The 17,553-nt window shown below is 51.8% G+C and overlaps 3 protein-coding genes across 5 annotated transcripts in view; 1 reads left to right on the top strand and 2 right to left on the bottom strand.

Annotated features, from left to right (window-relative positions):
* The window catches only part of LOC309537567 (transmembrane protein 87A-like), a gene marked incomplete at its 5' end in the record, with an annotated part of 32,585 nt that extends 30,561 nt beyond the window's left edge, over positions 1 to 2,024 (top strand). Inside the window, one exon of the mRNA XM_082232467.1 lies at positions 313 to 2,024. Within this exon, the coding sequence (XP_082088593.1) occupies positions 313 to 354 (42 nt within the window). The 3' untranslated portion in view covers positions 355 to 2,024. The remainder of the gene's footprint in view (positions 1 to 312) is intronic.
* A 900-nt stretch (positions 2,025 to 2,924) lies between these two features.
* LOC309536803 (uncharacterized protein) lies at positions 2,925 to 8,021 on the bottom strand. Of its 2 annotated transcripts, none has more exons than XM_082231147.1 (2): positions 7,679 to 8,021; positions 2,925 to 5,149 (listed from the first exon to the last, which is right to left on the bottom strand). In XM_082231147.1, the coding sequence occupies exon 2, from the start codon at positions 4,739 to 4,741 to the stop codon at positions 2,948 to 2,950; it is 1,794 nt and encodes a 597-aa protein (XP_082087273.1). In that variant the 5' UTR covers positions 4,742 to 5,149; positions 7,679 to 8,021; the 3' UTR covers positions 2,925 to 2,947. The 2 variants fall into 2 exon arrangements, with proteins under 2 accessions (XP_082087273.1, XP_082087272.1); XM_082231146.1 differs by lacking the exon at positions 7,679 to 8,021 and adding an exon at positions 6,098 to 6,684 and having other exon boundaries at positions 2,925 to 5,135.
* A 156-nt stretch (positions 8,022 to 8,177) lies between these two features.
* Positions 8,178 to 17,553, bottom strand: part of SYNE4 (spectrin repeat containing nuclear envelope family member 4) — a 28,536-nt gene continuing 19,160 nt past the window's right edge. The window contains exons 8-13 of one of the 2 annotated variants that reach the window (XM_082231142.1): positions 16,306 to 16,403; positions 15,492 to 15,570; positions 14,278 to 14,447; positions 11,805 to 11,957; positions 10,318 to 10,379; positions 8,178 to 9,300 (exon numbers count right to left, since the gene is read on the bottom strand). In XM_082231142.1, coding sequence (XP_082087268.1) covers positions 9,054 to 9,300; positions 10,318 to 10,379; positions 11,805 to 11,957; positions 14,278 to 14,447; positions 15,492 to 15,570; positions 16,306 to 16,403 — 809 coding nt within the window. In that variant the 3' untranslated portion in view covers positions 8,178 to 9,053. The remainder of the gene's footprint in view (positions 9,301 to 10,317; positions 10,380 to 11,804; positions 11,958 to 14,277; positions 14,448 to 15,491; positions 15,571 to 16,305; positions 16,404 to 17,553) is intronic. The other variant, XM_082231143.1, reaches the window with a different exon arrangement.

Raw genomic sequence — 17,553 nt, 5'->3', positions numbered from 1 at the left:
TAGCATCTCCCAGACTGTTCCTCTAATTTGCTCCTGGGCAGCGGCTGGTTTTAATGAACAAATACGCCCACAAAATTCAAGTTACATGGTTTTCCCAATCCCTCCCTATTACGAATAATTTGCCAGGCCCGCCTGTGAGAACCATTGGCCGAGCTTCTGTGAGGTCACAGCAGTTAGAACTTTTTACAACCATCACGATAGAACTGCAAAGGAGCTCCTGTTCTTATCTGAAACATACTGTATTAAAGCTTGTGTAAAAAGTGGGTTTTCCCTTGTCCTCCCTCTCTCCACACCCCCCCCCTCAAAAAACAGGAAATAGTGACCACGAAATTTGAAATGTCCAAAATGGAATGAAGTCTGGATCCGGCCGAGCCGCTCAGCCGCACTCTTTTCCTGGTGGATTTCGGAACGGACGAAGAGTCGCCGATGGTCGTCCTTTTCCCTTTTTTCCTTTTTACACATGCACATATATAATATATATACATATATATATATATATTTGTATATGGTCAAAATATTATTTTATTACTTTTTGGTGTTTCTCTAACTATGGAGCTCCGAGGCTTTTTGGGGTTTGTTTGTTTTTTGGCCAGGCGAGGACCTTACGCCTGACCCCACCAGTTGGGGGGCAGGCGTGCAGCCGAGATCGCCAGCGCCCCCCGCTGGAGAGGAGGGGGATTGCGGGACAGTCGGACCGGTCTTGCTTTCTTGTCGACTTCTTTCCCGAACCCTGTTTTGGAGCAGGCCTTCTCTGATGAGGACCCTTGGTAGCGCCATTTTGTGTCCTTTGCCGTTGGCCTTTGGGTACTTGTACAGTCGGGTCTCTTGACGCTGGCTTGGGACCCGGGTCGCTTGTGGGGACGGGGGGCAAAATTCTGGCGTAGGGAGGGTGGCGAACCCAAAGCATGGAAGCGCTCTGCCTAAGGGGAGACATAAAACGGGCAGTCCTCTCTTTTTGGAGGAATCCTTAGAACAGGCACGCCAAACTTGGCCCTCCAGATGTTTGGGACTACAACTCCCATAATCCCTAGCTAACAGGACCAGTGGTCAGGGAGGATGGGAATTGTAGTCGAAAACACCTGGAGGGCCAAAGGTTGTGGGTGCCTGCTTTAGGGGGACAGCGGCTGATTTTTTGCGGAGGAGACGCAGGCAAGGGGCACGCCCGACTCCGCAACAAAAAGGGGGCGCAGGTTGGAAAGGCTGACTTTTATGGCCAAGGAGAGCATTGGGGCAGATCTATAGGGCGGGTAGATCTATAGGGCGGGCAGGTTTGTTGATCTCTGGAATCAAGTTTCCCGCAGCAGCTAGCTGTGTTGAACCGCAGGAAAATGTATGCAAAAAAAGCCCCGATTGGTTTATTTTGGGGGGCATAAGGGAAACTGAGGATGAAGGGGAAGACATATGGGGAGCGCAGAGAGCCTAGCTTGCTTGAGACCACAGCGTGGTTCTTGTCTCAACAACGGCAGCCTCAAAAGCACTTTTAAGTGTCCTTAGGGCAGTAGCAGGCAGCAAGCACCCTTTCCTTCCATGTTGGATCGTAAGAAGGATCGCAGCCACCCCTGTCCTCCCCCCCCCCTTTATTCCTAGGCCAGCCTTCTCCCTCCCCTCAATCTGATGCCCTCCAGATGTTCGGGACTACAGCTCCCATCAGCTGCAGTCAGCACAGCTGTATATTGCAAAGGCTGACGGGAGTTGTAGGCCAGAACATTTTGCAGCCACCTGGCTGTGGAAGGCTGGCCTGGGAGATCCTTCCTGGACCACTTGAGATATATATATATATATATGTTGCTTCCTGCCTTGAGTCCGCATTCGAAAGACGCTTTTTCTAAAAATAAATAATAGAATTCCACCCGGAGCGGTGTACAGACTTATCCTGTCGGGAAGCTTGCTCTTCTGAACAGCTTTTTTCACGTTCCCAAAACTTCAGCCGGACTTTCTGATGTGACGCTTTCGAGGATACCTGGATACGCAGGGAGGGAACGTCGGATTTCTTCTCAAATAAACCCTTTTATTTATTTTTGAAATTGTACATACATCTTTGGGGAGGGAAAGCGGTGTGTGTTTTTATGCAGCCCTATTAAAAAAAAAAAGAGGAACAAAAAGTTCACTCCCTAGAGTGTGTGTGTGTGTTTGCTGCGTTCCCCCGTGGGCTGGGGAGAAGGGGCAGAGGTTCACCGGGAGAGCAGCTGCTTTGAGTGCAGAAGGCACCAGGGTTTTGTCACACAGCGCCTCTAAACTTGAAAAGTCTCAGGTGAGAGGACAGGAGGCCCTGGGCTCAACAGAGAGTCCGGTACCACATTCTGGACTCCCCCCCCCAAAAAAAAGAGAGTCACAATATATACCCAGTTCTGGTTGAGGGCAGCTGTTGCTCAGTGGTTAGAGCATCTGCTTTGCATGCAGGTCCAATTCCCCTTAGCATCTCCACGTAGGGCCCCCCCCCCGAAACCCTGGAGAGCTGCTGCCAACCAGTGCAGCCTGCGTTGAGCTGGAGGGACCAGTGGTCTGACTCAGTAGAAGCTTCCTATGTTCCTGAAACCAGCCCTGCAAGAGGGCGAGGTACAAACAAGCAGACAGAAACTTCATTGGAACAGGTTTAATTGTATTTTTGACACGTCCAACCTCACCAGTCCTCCGCTCCTGTTCCTCTTGCCCACAGGCTCCGGAATAAAAGGGTCTTTTAGAAAATAAAAATGGGGGGATGCCATAAGTTACTAAGGAATTAAGAGGGGAGGCTGGTGAAGGCAGGAGGGGAACTGAGGCGCAGGCCTGGCCCCTGGACCAAGCCTTTAAAGCATGCTCTGTCAACCTGGTGCCCCCAAATGCCTTGGACTTCAACTCCCACCAGTGCCGGACAGGAGAGCTGAAATGCATGAGAACATGGCTGGAGGCAGTACTTGAAAATATTTGGAGGGCAGCCGGTTCTCTGCTCTCCCCAGGAACGGGGACCTCAAGGAACTTCTCTGCTGGACCCCGGCTCCCCTTGCTCCCACTCGGCCGCCTTTGCCAGCTGCTCTGCTGCGGCGTCAATGGCGGCGCCCACAATCTCCACTGCGGCCAGGTAGAGCCGCTGCTTGTCATCCTCCTCTCCCGGCTCTGCCGCGGTTTCCTCCGTGGGCGATGGCAGCTTCCCTCTCCTTTGGCGGACTTCCCTTCCTCCGTCCTCGGCAAGAACCTGGCAGGGCCTTAATGGGGGTGGCCCCTCCTGAAGGCCTTGCCCTCTGGGTGGAAAGGAGGGAGGTGGCTCCAGCGGGGTCAGCAGGGTCTGCGGGAAGTCAGGAGATGGCGCTCTTTCTTCCTCCGCGATGTGGGCCCTGGGAGTGTCGTAAGGGTCTGCTTCCAGAGGATCGCTTCTGCCAGGTGGCAAGGCTGGCGGAGGAACTGAGCAGCTGCTAAGATGCAGCACTTCCTGGCGGATGTGTGGGGTCTCTCTGCTGGCACCTGCCACACGCCCATTCTCTCTGCTTTCGGGATTGCTTGTGGCGGAAACCTCCCTTCCCCGCTTTTCCTTTGGCCCAACCACTGGGCTTGCCAGCAACTCGCTGTTCAGCCAGCCCAGATCTCTCGTCGCCATCAGCATGCCCTGCCCGCCTGGGTTCTCGGCGAGATCGGCGAGAGCCTGTTCCTCTCCGTCCGACGCCCCAGCCCAGGACCCATAGTCTCCCAGCTCAGGGGCCTGGTCTGCAACATCTTCCGCCTCTACTCCGTCCCCCCCAGGAAGGTGGCAAGTTCCTCTCCACTCGAAAACGCCCCTGAGGCCTCGACTCTCTTCCCGAAGCCGCCTTCCTTCGCTCAAGAAAGTGCAGAGCTCATCCACTTCCCGTTCAGTCGCAGGGTCCGAAATATCGTCCTCTGCCTGCCCATGGATCTCCAGCCCACACCTGGAGCTCAGGTGCTCGCCTTCATCCTCCTCTTGAGTTTCAGCTACGTCGGATGCAAGAGTTTTGTCCTCCGTGGGTGAAAAACGGGGGGATCCGTCCACCCTGGCGATGGGCGAGGTTTCAGGCTCTGCAGGGAGGCGAATATCCCGTTCTTCCACCGCCTTGGGACTTCTCTTGCTCTCTGGGAGAACCGACCTTTTCTTGGCTCTGGATCTCAGCATGGCCCTGAAAGCTCTCCATGGCTTCGTCACCCACCAGCCAACAAGCCTGTCCACCGGATCGGCCGCCGCCGTCTCCGCGATGGAGCTGGGCTCTGCCGGGATCGGGGCCTTAGCCCTGGGCTTCCACTTCAGAGGAGACTCCCCGTGTGGGTCGGCGGTTCTGCTGAGAGCGGCCACAGGCCCGCACCGGACTCTAGCCCTCTGGGCCGGTGATGCCTCTGGACCGGTGGGCGTCTTCTTCAGGCACAGGAGTTTCCTGAGGAGAGAGGTGCCTGTTTTCCCTCGCACAGATTCCTCGTCAGAGTCCGGCCCTCGGGCATCTTCCCGTGTGGCCGGCTTCCGGACAGCCTGGATGGGGCTCTCGTGAGTGGCCTCCATGCAGAGGCGGCTCTTGGGGGCCACCTGAGGCGGATTGGCAGCCCCTTTCCTCTTCAGCCAGAACGGGCACCTCCGCTTGAAGAAAGCCCTTCCGGAGGGATACTGTTCTCCTGCCTCAGGCTTGCTCGTGGTCCCCCCAGCCCCGGGAGAAGGCCTTGAAATCAGGCTTTTTCTTGACGCCTCCCCTCCCTGTGAAGGGAGTTTGTTGATATCATAAGATAAGGTAAGTTGGGCCTCTGTTATCCTCTCGGAGGAGGTCTGCATGTTTTGTTCCTTGCCGGGAGCTCCGGTTTATTTTTGTCCCTTGCTCTCGGGATGGCTTTTAAAAAAAAAAAACAGCAAGGATGCTGGTGGTGTTTCTAGCCCTCAGTGTTTCTCGGCTCACTTGCCTCCATCTGTGGTCAGCCTCCTTCAAAACTTCATGGCTCTTAATCCAGGCTGGAGCAGGTATCGAAACTCACATATTTCTTCTTCAAATAACAGCTGCCAATAGGGGTTTTTTTGGGCGGTGGGAGGGGGACAGGACGGGCACCGGGACAGTGTTCCTCCATCAGGTATTTCCCTGCCAAAGTTTATATTACCCTCTGCAGCGTGTCCACAGGCTCTGCTGCTTCTCATGTGGATGCGGAAAAGGCTTGGAAGCACGAAGGGGGCATTCCTTTGCCAGGCTTCCTGCAGAACGACACAAAATAAACATGTCCACTGAGCAAATAATTAGGAAATTTATACAGCCAGTTTTTGAGGAACGTGATCGGTCTGGGGGACAGCTGCACGTACCCTGAGTGGTGAGCCCACCGAGGATTCCCCTCAAAGCCCCCTTTTGGGGCAGAGAAACAGAAAGAGCCTGTTTCTAGTCCTGCCTGGAGATGTTGAACCTGCTGCATGCACAGATGATGCTCAGCATCTATGCTAGGCTCCTCCTCCAATGATCATGAACGAGCCAGCAGTAAATCACACTGTGCAAGTTGGAGTTAACTCTCTATTAGCCAAAGCGCGATCTGCAAAGAAGTGTCAGGCCTAATGAGTGCAGCAACTCAACCCCCACAGGTCTTCTTGCCCCATGGATCAGTTGCCCTGTCTCCCCACAGCCATCTAAGTTCCCTCCTTTCCAGGGCTTTCCCCAAGCAATCGGAGACTGCGCCTGGGTGCAGCCAACCTCTCCTCTGCCCTTTTCGTGCCTCTTCTGGTCCTGGGAGACCAGCCGGGAGGGGAGCTTGTTGCAGCAGGAGGGGGAGATCCCTGTGACTCTTCATCAGCCTAACCCATCTCTGCCTCTTGCCCCCCCCCTCCTCTCCAGCCTCTGAGTCTAGACTGCTCTCTGCCACAGCTTCCTCCTGCTCACTAAGCCCTGTTGCCTCTCCAGCTCCCAACACCACTTCCTCCTCCTCCGTCTGCTCCCTCTGATCACTCATTGTTGTCCCACCCCCCGGCTCTGGACCTCCTTCCCTTGGGGGGCTCCCCAGCCAGTTCTTCCCACCATTCCTCTGCATCCAACCAGGCCATGAGACCAGTCTTTGAAGCCACTTGATTTCTTACGCCCAGGTGCCCCTCCGCCTCTCTTCAGAAGCCACCCCCCTGCTAGGAACCCTGGTGTTGCTGCTTGAGACGAACAGGCCAAACTCCCCCTGCGTACATTTTGTTTTGCCTTGACGGCTGGACTTGGTTTTCCTTCTGCAAAGCCGGGAGCTGCGTCTATTTCTGGCCTTTTGCCGGCTCCCTCCACTGGCACAGGGCTTGTGGCCGTGAAATGTTCTGCAAAAACGTCTCTCCAGAATCCCAGCTGTTTTCCTAGCGAGCCGGAGAACATTGCTCAGCGACCCTTGTGGCTCTGCTCATATTGAGGAAGGCTGAGCTCAGCAAGAGATTGAGCGAGGGAGGGAGCGAGCGAGCGGGGAAGAGACATTGCATTTGTGCTCATTCTTGAAGGATTAGGGAGCAAGGATAGCCTGATTCGAGCCCTTGGAAACTAGCAAGCACACTTCTGAGCATGTGCAGAGAGTCATCTCTGCCTCGCCACTTTGCAAACGCAAGCTGCCTCCGGGTATATTTTGTTGGAAGACAAGGTGCATGCGTAGCTCAGCTGGTTAGAGCGTGGTGCTGAGAACGCCAAAGTCGCGGGTTCGATCCCCGTATGGGACAACTGCATATTCCTGCATTGCAGAGGGCTGGTTTGGATGACCCTCAGGGTCCCTTCCAACTCCACAATTATATATAAGGTTTTGAGCTAAAAAAAAAGCCCCCAAAATGTGACTTCCAACACCACCAAGCAGGCAAATTCCTCCTGGTCTACCTTTTCACAGCCCTATTTATTTAATAAAATCATAGAATTGTAGAGTAGGAAGGGACCGCTATGGTCATCTAGTCCAACCCCTGACAAGGCAGGAATCCTTTGCCCAACGTAGGATTACAATCCATGATTAAGATTCTCATGCTCGGCCGATGAATTTAAAAATATATATTTTTGCTTCATTTCGTAAAATGTATACAGCTCTTGATTGTAAAACACAAAAAACCTCAAAACATCAATAGGCAGAATTATATATATATTTTTGCGACTTTCAAAAAGCCCAGTAGCTCAGTCGGTAAACTATGGGACTCTTAATCTCAGGATCCTGGGTTTGCCCGAAAGATTCCTACAATAGACTAAAAACAGATTCACTAACCTGGAGACCTCCAGCTGCTTTGAACTACAAGTCCCATCAGCCCCAGAGTGCCCAAGAATGCCTAAGGCAGTGCCTGAGAATGGGGGGCTGGATGTGTGCGGGGAGGGCTGTGGGAATCTGGCACCTCGGTTTGCAACCTTCCTCCCACCCCCCGCCCAGTCCTTTAATCCTGGGGAGGAAGAGGGCGCACGGAGCGCGGCGGTGGGGAGACAGAAGGCGGCGACCCCCGAGCAGCTCCCGTCCTCAGGGGGCTGTAAGGCGGGGTGGGGGCACGAGTAAGCGTCGTCCGGCCCCCCCCCCCCGGCTTGACTCCTCCGCCTCCAACCATGCCATGGAAGTCCTTGCTTCCCAAGGACTTTGCAGCCCAGCAAGGCAGCTGCGTCCGTGCGCGCACAAGATGTGCGCAAAGATGCTCTTAGCATCCCTGGCCCTGCCTGCTGCTCTATGGGGTCCAGCGGTGACCTTCATCTCCCCAACCCCCCCAGCTGGATCTACACCCCCCTCCCACCCCCCAGCGATCGCAGTGCACCCCCTTTACCTGACTGATGCCCAGAGCATCCGTGCCAACCTTGCAGCGGCGACGGGAACAAAGACGGGCGCAGCCAGCTCCGCTCTCTTCTCCTTCCCAGGAGCCCCTCCCTCTCCCCTCCGCACGTCCCGGGGGGAGCCTCGCCGCCTACCGGGCTCCGCCACCGGCCCGAGGCTCTCCCTGCTCCGCGCCTGGCGGAGGAGCAGCCTCGGACGCCCACCCCACCCCCGTGGCCACATCTGGAGGGCGCGCACGGGAAGGCGCCCTTCACACGTTCCCGCGTGACACGCGGGCGGGCCCCACGTGCCCAGACCCCGCCCGCCCGCCCGCTCTCTCCTTCGCGGCCTGTACGAAGGGGGCACGCCACCGATTTCCACAGAGACCTGGCTGCTGGTGGAAGGGGATTCACGCGTCTTGCAGGAACGTGGGAATGGAGGGGGGGGGACTGGTAGGAGGAGACGCTCCTAAGGTGGGATGGAGTGGAAGCCCAGCAAGCAAACACCAGACCTCTTTTTCTCCTCTTTATTAGAAAACCTTTGATGCCAAATATATTAAAGAAGGGGTAGTGGAATGAAGGGGTCATATACATGCTCCGTTCTGGTGGCATCTGGCTTCTCTGAAGGCTGGAGGTGTATCTTCTCTGGCCTTCTGCTGGACACTGGCTTGTTTATGTTCAAGCAGAGTCTGTGGCAGCAAAATGTTCTGCAGAAAAGGCCCCCCGGAATGCCAGATGTTGCCACGTCTAGCGAGGGAACATGGCTGGGTGGAACGGAAGAGCACAGGTTGCCAGAATTACCACCTAAGGTCCTGTGTTTCAAAATGCAGCTGCCTGCGATCTACGGAACTCCTAGCCTCAGGGTGATGTACGCAGACACACGGAACTTAATGGGGACGTCTAACCTAGGTTCCTTGACTTCTGTGACTCTGGGAGAAAGGCGGTGTGCGCATCATACATTTAAAGCACACCAAACAAAGGAATCCTGGGTATAGCCGTTTGTCAAGGGTGCTGGGAACTGTAGTTCTGTGAGATGCATACTACAGTTCCCAGGGTTCTTAGGAGGAAGGGAATGTGCCCCAAACGTATGGGGCATGCGTAGTTGGGTACAAGTTCCTTCTTTTTTAAGACCAGTTAAATAAATGGAGGAGGATAGCCCTAACAGTGAATATTTGTGTTAACAACTAATAATTGAACACTTGGGGGGGGGTATTCTCTCTCCTTTTCACCAGGTGCTACAGCCCACCTCCGACCAGATACAGCCGGGCACTGCACTGCAGGAACAGATTCTGGAACCCGCTGGAGGAAGAGCCCGTGGAACTCCCAGAGACAACTTTCTTCTCTCCATGCATTGTGAAGAGTCCACGCCGCACCAGCACTCCCTGCCTTCTACGTGGGTGGTGGCCCACTGTAGGTGAGCATGAGGTGGAAGGATCTGGCATAGCGGTTTTGCTGGAGGCAGGAGAGCTCCGACGAGAGCTCCGACGGGTACAGAGGAAAGGGGCTGGCCAGGAACAGCAGCAGCAGCAGCAGGATGGCGCTGAGGATCATAACCGTCCTGTTCCATATGGCGGGGAGTCTGGGGGGCTTCTGGGTTCGGAGGCAGGAGACGAGCGAAGGCTCTTGTGGGCTGGATCTGGAAGGAGAAGCAAATGGTTCAGATTTGTAAATCTGGCTGTTGGGACACTTCTTTGAATAATAATAATAAATAATAATAATAAGTGGCTAACAATAGTAAAATAATACAGCATTCTTTACGGACTTAGGTAAAGGGACCCCTGACCGTTAAGTCCAGTCACGGATGACTCTGGGGTTGCGGCGCTCATCTTGCTCTATAGGTTGAGGGAGCTGGTGTTTGTCCGCAGAAAGCTGGCCAGCATAACTAAGCTGCTTCTGGTGAACCAGAAATGCCGTTTTCCTCCCCTCCGCAGTGGTACCTATTTATCTACTTGCAGTTGACATGCTTTCGAACTGCTAGGTTGGCAGGAGCTGGGACCGAACAATGGGAACTCACCCCGTCGTGGGGATTTGAACTGCCAACCTTCTGATCGGCAAGCCCTAGGCTCAGTGGTTTGACCACAGCCCCACCCGAGTCCCTATATAACATTCTTGTTATTGTATATTACATTAAAGGTAAAGGGACCCCTGACCATTAGGTCCAGTCGTGACCGACTCTGGAGTTGCGGCGCTCATCTAGCATTATTGGTCGAGGGAGCCAGCGTACAGCTTCCGGGTCATGTGGCCAGCAGGACTAAGCCGCTTCTGGCGAACCAGAGCAGCGCATGGAAATACCAATAACCTTCCCACCAGAGCGGTACCTGTTTATCTACTTGCACTGGTATGCTTTCAAACTGCTAGGCTGGCAGGAGCTGGGACCAAGCAATTGGAGCTCACCCCGTTTGTGGGGATTCGAACCCCCAGCCTTCTGATCAGGAAGCCCAAGAGGCTCAGTGGTTTAGACCACAGTGCCACTCACATCTTTATGGACTTACAGGACCTCAAAAGGTCACTTCCACAGCAGTGTCAGAGGTCTCCTCCCACAGCCCTCTGTGGCCTCTCAGGGTTGGAGCCGTCAGAATCATAGCAGATTTGGCTCCAAGGCCGAACAGCTGGCCAGAGATGTCTTTGTCCAATTGGAAGGAAGCTCGCTTACCCCTGCTCAATGGTGATGGCGATTTCTGCTGGCCGGGAGTTGAGGTGCTCCTTCTTGCAGATCTATGAAAACAGGCACAGAGAGTGAAAAGGAAAAGCAGGCAATACAACCTTAGGCCTCCGGCTGTTTTTGAACTACAATTCCCATCATCCCTAACCACTGGTCTTGCTAGCTAGGGATGATGGGAGTTGTAGTCCAAAAACAGCTGGAGGCCCAAGGTTGGGAAACACTGGAATAGAAAATTAGTTTTTGTTGGTGGCGAGAGAGACTGGGGGCCATTGTTGGTTTGCCTTCATTTACAGTCGTGCCTTGGTTCTCAAACTTAATCCGTTCCAGAAGTCCGTTCCAAAACCAAGGTGTCCTTTCCCATAGAAAGCGATGCAAACAGATTAATCCATTCCAGGCTTTTTAAAAAAACCTCTAAAACAGCAATTTAACATGGATTTTACTATCTAACGAGACCATTGATCCATAAAATGAAAGCAATAAACAATGTACTGCAGTCGCACACAATCAATCAATCAGCAGCTGAACCGGGTTCCACACAGTCACAAAAAAAGAGCTGCAAAAATAAAAACCCAACATAAATAGCAAAAACAGACAGACCTCAGCGTAATATTCAAAAAGGAAGTGTGGCACTCAAATTGGAAGCGTAACACTCAAAACAGAGCACGTTTGACTTCCGAAAAAGGTTCACAAATCAGAACACTTCCGGGTTAGCAGTGCTTGGGTTCCGAGTTGTTTGAGTACCAAGGCATTTGAGAACCAAGGCACCACTGTATTATGTTCCCACAGAGGACCTTAAGGCCACAAATGGCAACATCTTGGAGGTCCCAGGTCGCAAGGTGGTTAGATTGGTCTCAACTAGGGCCAGGGCCTTTTCAGTACTGGCCCCGACTTGGTGGAACTCTCTGTCCCAAGAGACCAGGGCCCTGCGGGACTTGACATCTTTTTGCAAGGCCTGCAAGATGGAGCTGTTCTGCCTGGCCTTGGTTTGGACTCAGTCTGACCCTTATGTTTCCCTCCCCTTATGGTTTTGATTTATGGGCTACTTTTAAAATGAGGCTGCATTTTAAATTGCATTTTAACCTGTATTTTAAATTGGTTTTTTTCTTTTCCTATTATGTTTTTACTGTAATTTTACTGGTGTTAGCCGCCCTGAGCCCGGCTCTGGCTGGGGAGGGTGGGGTATAAATAAAAATATTTATTATTATTATTATTATTATTATTATTATTATTATTATTGCAAGGAGATGCCACCAGGGCTAAAGTCTGGTAGGAAGCACAAGCTCCGAAATCCAGAGGGGTGGATGTGGCTGGAGGTTGTCCAGTGTTACCCAAAGAAAGCACTCTGCACATGCTCAGAAGTGCATTCCTTACAGCTTCAGGATCTCCAACCATTCCTTTCTCGGTTGCAGCCCAAGGCAGCGAAGCCACAAAGATCCAGGGATTTGTTTCCCAGGGTTCCCAACCTATCAGCTGCTTACCTGCCCAACATTGCTGGCTGGGGTTGGATGAGTTTTCTTTTTCGCCCGTTGCTGTGACTTCTGCCTCTTGGGTCGTTCCCCGCTTGCCTGGGGTTGCACTGGGAATTGCAGATTGAGGACACGTAGGGAGACAGGCCCACAAGTCCCAGTGACCTGCAGAGTGGACCGTAAGATTATAAGGAGCTGCCCTCTAGGGAGCCAGATCATTGGTCCATCTAGTTCAGTGTTGGCTACACTGGCTGGCAGCAGCAGGATTTATTGCCCAGGACTGGACCTGGGACCTTCCCCTGTTATTTGGAGCACCTGCTTGGCATTTAGAAGGCCTTGGGGTCCATCCCTGGCGTCTCCAGGTAGGGCCAAGATGGGAAAGGCTAAAAGCCTGGACAGTCACTGACCCTCAGAGTACACCAATATTTCTCAAACCTGAGTCCCCGGTTGTTGTTGGACTACAACTCCCATCATCCTTTAGCTAGTGGGATGAGTGGTCAGGGATGATGGGAGTGTTGACATGCAGAGGGGCCGGGAGGCCAGCTGGCAAGCCCAGCTCGGACGTCTCCTTCCATCGGCCCGTGCTCTGATGTAAATCAGCGACCCAAACTTCAAAAGCCAGGGCACGCAATTAGCAGAGTGAGGCCACCCAAGCCGGAATCCCAAGCCGGAATTAAAAGAAATATCAACGACCTCAGATATGCAGATGACACAACCTTGATGGCAGAAAGTGAGGAGGAATTAAAGAACCTTTTAATGAGGGTGAAAGAGGAGAGCGCAACATATGGTCTGAAGCTCAACATCAAAAAAACGAAGATCATGGCCACTGGTCCCATCACCTCCTGGCAAATAGAAGGGGAAGAAATGGAGGCCGTGAGAGATTTGACTTTCTTGGGCTCCATGATCACTGCAGATGGTGACAGCAGTCACGAAATTAAAAGACGCCTGCTTCTTGGGAGAAAAGCAATGGCAAACCTAGACAGCATCTTAAAAAGCAGAGACATCACCTTGCCGACTAAGGTCCATATAGTATTTTTTTATATATATAATATTTTATTAGGTTTTATCAATTAAAAAGTTTAGAAAAATACAAAAGGAAAAAAGGTACAAAATACAAAAATACAAAAAGTACAAACATTAAACCCCAAAAAGAGAAAAAGAAAAAACACATATAAAAGAAAAACAAAATTTCCCTCTTTCTTGATTTCTTATCTTTAGTTAACTTATTTTCCTGACTTCCTCACGTCTCCCATTTTTGTATCCCTTTTTTTAAAAATTGGTTCAGCAAATTCATGTCCTATTAGTTTATCTATTATTAATCCCCTCTTACATTTTACCTTGTTGCTAGAACCCCTTGAATTCATTTCAATGTCATCAGCATTCAAAAGGTCCATATAGTAAAAGCTATGGTTTTCCCAGTAGTGATGTATGGAAGTGAGAGCTGGACCCTAAAGAAGGCTGATCGCCAAAGAATGGATGCTTTTGAATTCTGGTGCTGGAGGAGACTCTTGAGAGTCCCATGGACTGCAAGAAGATCAAACCTCTCCATTCTGAAGGAAATCAGCCCTGAGTGCTCACTGGAAGGGCAGATCCTGAAGCTGAGGCTCCAAGACTTTGGCCACCTCAGGAGAAGGGAAGACTCCCTGGAAAAGACCCTGATGTTGGGAAAGATGGAGGGCACAAGGAGAAGGGGACGGCAGAGGACAAGATGGTGGGACAGTGTTCTCAAAGCTCCGAACATGAGGGAGGCAGTGGAAGACAGGAGTGCCTGGCGTGCTCTGGTCCAGGGGGTCACGAAGAGTCAGACACCACTAAACAACAACAACAATTGCGCACACAGAAGTAGGCATGAGGCGTAAGTGATGCTACAGCTACAGATTTATTGAACATAGATCAGAACAAAGAAACATGTCGTCTCTCTCTCTCATGTCGTCTCGGAGAGAACAGCAAAAGCAAAAGCTATACACAAAACGGAAGTTCCCAGCATACTGTGCTGGAAAGTAAACAGACATGCAACATGCAACATGCAACCATTTCATGTCTCTTCCTTAAGGTGGAACGGAATTCTCACCAGGGAGTAGTGGACTCGAGTTTGAGAAACACTGGTGTACACCATCTTTCCTTGACCTGGTGCCCCCCTCTCCAGATGTTTTGGACTACAACTCCCATCAGCCCATAGCCAGCCCAGTTACGGGAGTTGCCGTCCCAAGAGCTTGGAGGGCAGTGGCATAGCGTGGGGGGTGCAGGGGGGCCGGCCGCACCGGGCGCAACATCTGGGGGTTAGGGTTAGGGGGTGCAAATCCACGGGTTAGGGGGCGCAAATTACTTGCCTTGCCCCGGGTGCTGACAACCCACGCTACGCCACTGTTGGAGGGCGCCACGTTGGAGGAGCCTGGTGCAGAGAAGGCACAGCCAGATGGAGCAGGAGATTATACGTTCTCTACAACCTGAGATGTTCTCGCCCTGCTCCATCAGAAGAACTTACTTGTTCCACCTCCAGCTTCCCTCCCATCTTCTCCCGGCAGTTCTGGCCCAGCCAAGTCTCAATGCGTTCGGGGTCAAATCCCATTGGTTCTGCTTGGCGGGGGCTCCCTTTCTCTGGTGGCCCATGTTGGGGGTGCTGACGTCCCTGGAGCTCCCACGAGTGTGACGTTCCTACCAGAGAAGGCAGCAAGAACATCAGATCAGGGAGGGAATCCTGTCCCTAAAGTGGAACTCTAGTTTCCAGATTAGATGGTCACAGGGCGCTGGCAAACAAGAAGGAAACGGACATTTGTTTCTCATTTGCTTGCGGGCAAGATATACGGCATTGAGCATCAATCCTGAGTTGCTTGTATGGTGGTTATAGGTCTTCCGTTAACCCATGGGTAGGCAAACTAAGGCCCAGGGGCCGGATGCGCTCCAATCGCCTTCTCAATCCGGCCCCCGGACGGTCCAGGAATCAGCATGTTTTTACATGAGTAGAATGTGTCCTTTTCTTTAAAACGCACCTCTGGGTTATTTGTGGGGCATAGGAATTCATTCATTTTTTTCCTTCAAGCCCCCCACAAGGTCTGACGGACTGTAGACTGGGCCCCTGCTGAAAAATTTTGCTGACCCCTGGACTTTAACCAATCATTTATCCACACTTTTAGCACATTTTCCCCATCACTTTCCTAACTGCGTAAATTAATAACAACAACAATAAATTATACTCCGACTTTTCCCCTGACAAGATTCAAGTCAGCTTAGAGATAAAAACAAGAGCCACTAAAAACACAGTAAAAACAATAATTAAGAAACAATTGTGGTCGTTTTCACACCAGAGTGCTTTCATATACTATAAGTGGGCAAAAATCTAAATTTCCAGTACGTGATTGACTCAGTCTCGCAAAATGCTGGCAATCTGGAGGAAGCCGCCTGTGCCAGACTTTACACACCTGCTGAAAACGTTTCTATTCTGCCAAGTCTGTGCTGGCAATTAAGAGCACATCTTTCAAAATAATCATGTCGTTTCTGATTTTGACTTTCCATATGGTTTTTCCAATTTGTATGGTTTTATGTCCTCTTGTTGTAAACTGTTTTGATTTTGTTTTAATGAAATAACGGCATGAAAATACTTTTACAAATAAGTTCCAGGCACACCCAAAGGGACGATTCAGCTTATTAAACCAGCATCTCCTCTAAAAAGACCCTGGGGAATCAAATGCAAAGACTTACCAGAACTGCACCTTTTTATTTCCTGGTCTGTGACGGAGGAACTGAATTGATCCCACTCCACTTGGAAGCCATTCTGCACCTGTAAGAAAGGAGGGGAAAGATGGGGCCAGTTATGAAACCACAAGGAAAACTATTAAATTGGCAAGAAGAAGGGCAAGATTTTGGGGTGGGGGAATCGGCCATTCTGAAAACCAGATGGGGTAGGGGTAGGGGTTACATGGCATGGGGTGAACATGGTTAATCTGTGGAACTCTCTCCCACTGGAGACAGGGATGGCCACGAGTTCAGATGGCTTTAAAAGACAATTGGGCAAATTCATGGAGGAGAAGTCTTATCAATGGCCACTAGCCAGGATAGCTATTGCTCACCCTCCACATTCAGAGGCAGCTTCTGGGTACCAGTTTCTGGAAACCGCCAGAGAGGAGAGTTGCTCTCGCACTCAGGTCCCGCTTGCGGGTTTCACAGAAGAGACATCTGGTTGGCTCTTATGGCCTTCACCAGTTTGGCACCCTCCAGATGTTTTGGACTACAACCCCAGCTACGAGGCAGTAACTGGCCCAAGGTCACTCGGTGAGCTTGGTGACTGAGTGGAGATTCGAACCCTGCTCTCCCAGGTCTAGTCCACGCATGGCCACTGTGAGAAGAGGGTGCTGGACTAGATCTAGCAGGCCAGCTTAAAACATCCTTTTGTTGCTGTATATATCTATTTTAGGCAGAAAAGTGAAGCCTCCATATTCCTGCTCTCTCCTCCTACCAAGCCCTGGGAGTAAGACCTCTTCCACCCACCCCACCCCGGCCATTCCCAAATGCTTACAGAAAAGTCTTCTTGGCTGCTGCATCTCAAAGGCAAGGAACGGGATGCACAAACAGAAGGCCTGCACTTCCAGCGAGGTTCTTCCCACTGGCCCATACCTGCAGGAGAACAAAACATAGAATCATAGAATAGAATCATAGAATCACAGAATCACAGAATCCTAGAGTTGGAAGAGACCACAAGGGCCATCGAGTCCAACCCCCTGCCAAGCAGGAAACACCATCAGAGCACTCCTGACATATGGTTGTCCAGCCTCTGCTTAAAGACCTCCAAAGGAGGAGACTCCACCACACTCCTTGGCAGCAAATTCCACTGTCAAACAGCTCTTGCTGTCAGGAAGTTCTTCCTAATGTTTAGGTGGAATCTTCTTTCTTGTAGTTTGGATCCATTGCTCCGTGTCCGCTTCTCTGGAGCAGCAGAAAACAACCTTTCTCCCTCCTCTATGTGACATCCTTTTATATATTTGAACATGGCTATCATATCACCCCTTAACCTCCTCTTCTCCAGGCTAAACATGCCCTGCTCCCTTAAAAACAGGTGAAAGGAATCCAGCTGCTGCCCAATCTATCAGTGACCACAGCAGAATATCTGCTTCTGTTTTCTTTAAAAAGTCAACTTCCAGCCCTTATGCGCCTTCCCCAGCTTGGCACCCTCCAAATGTTTAGGACTACAACTCCCATCAGCCCCAGCTACGAGGCAGTAACTGGCCCAAGGTCTGTGACTGAGTGGGGATTCAAACCCTGCTGTCCCAGGTCCTAGCCCAGGCATGGCCAAACTTGGCCCTCCAGATGTTTTGGGACTACAACTCCCATTGTCCCTAGCTAAGAGGGCCAGTGGTCAGGGGTGATGGGAACTGTAGTTCTGAAACAGCTGGAGGGCCAAGATTGGCCATGCCTGTCCTAGCCCAACAGCCTAACCACAGTGCCTCTTCTGCGATGGAAGACTCATAGAGCTGAAGGTGCTGTTTGATGGCTGTAAAAGGTAAAGGGACCCCTGACCGTCAGGTCCAGTCGTGACCGACTCTGGGGTTGCGGCGCTCATCTCGCTTTACTGGCCGAGGGAGACGGCGTACAGCTTCCGGGTCATGTGGCCAGCAGGACTAAGCCGCTTCTGGTGAACCAGAGCAGCACACGGAAACGCCGTTTACCTTCCTGCCGGAGCGGTATCTATTTATCTACTTGCACTTTGACGTCCGTCGCGGGGATTCGAACCGCCGACCTTCTGATCGGCAAGCCCTAGGCTCTGTGG

The sequence above is a fragment of the Podarcis vaucheri genome (assembly GCF_965113315.1).
Source record: "Podarcis vaucheri genome assembly, chromosome: 7".
Taxonomy (NCBI): domain Eukaryota; kingdom Metazoa; phylum Chordata; class Lepidosauria; order Squamata; family Lacertidae; genus Podarcis; species Podarcis vaucheri.
Note: the sequence above shows the minus strand (reverse complement) of the source record. Positions and strands in the feature narration are given on the sequence as shown.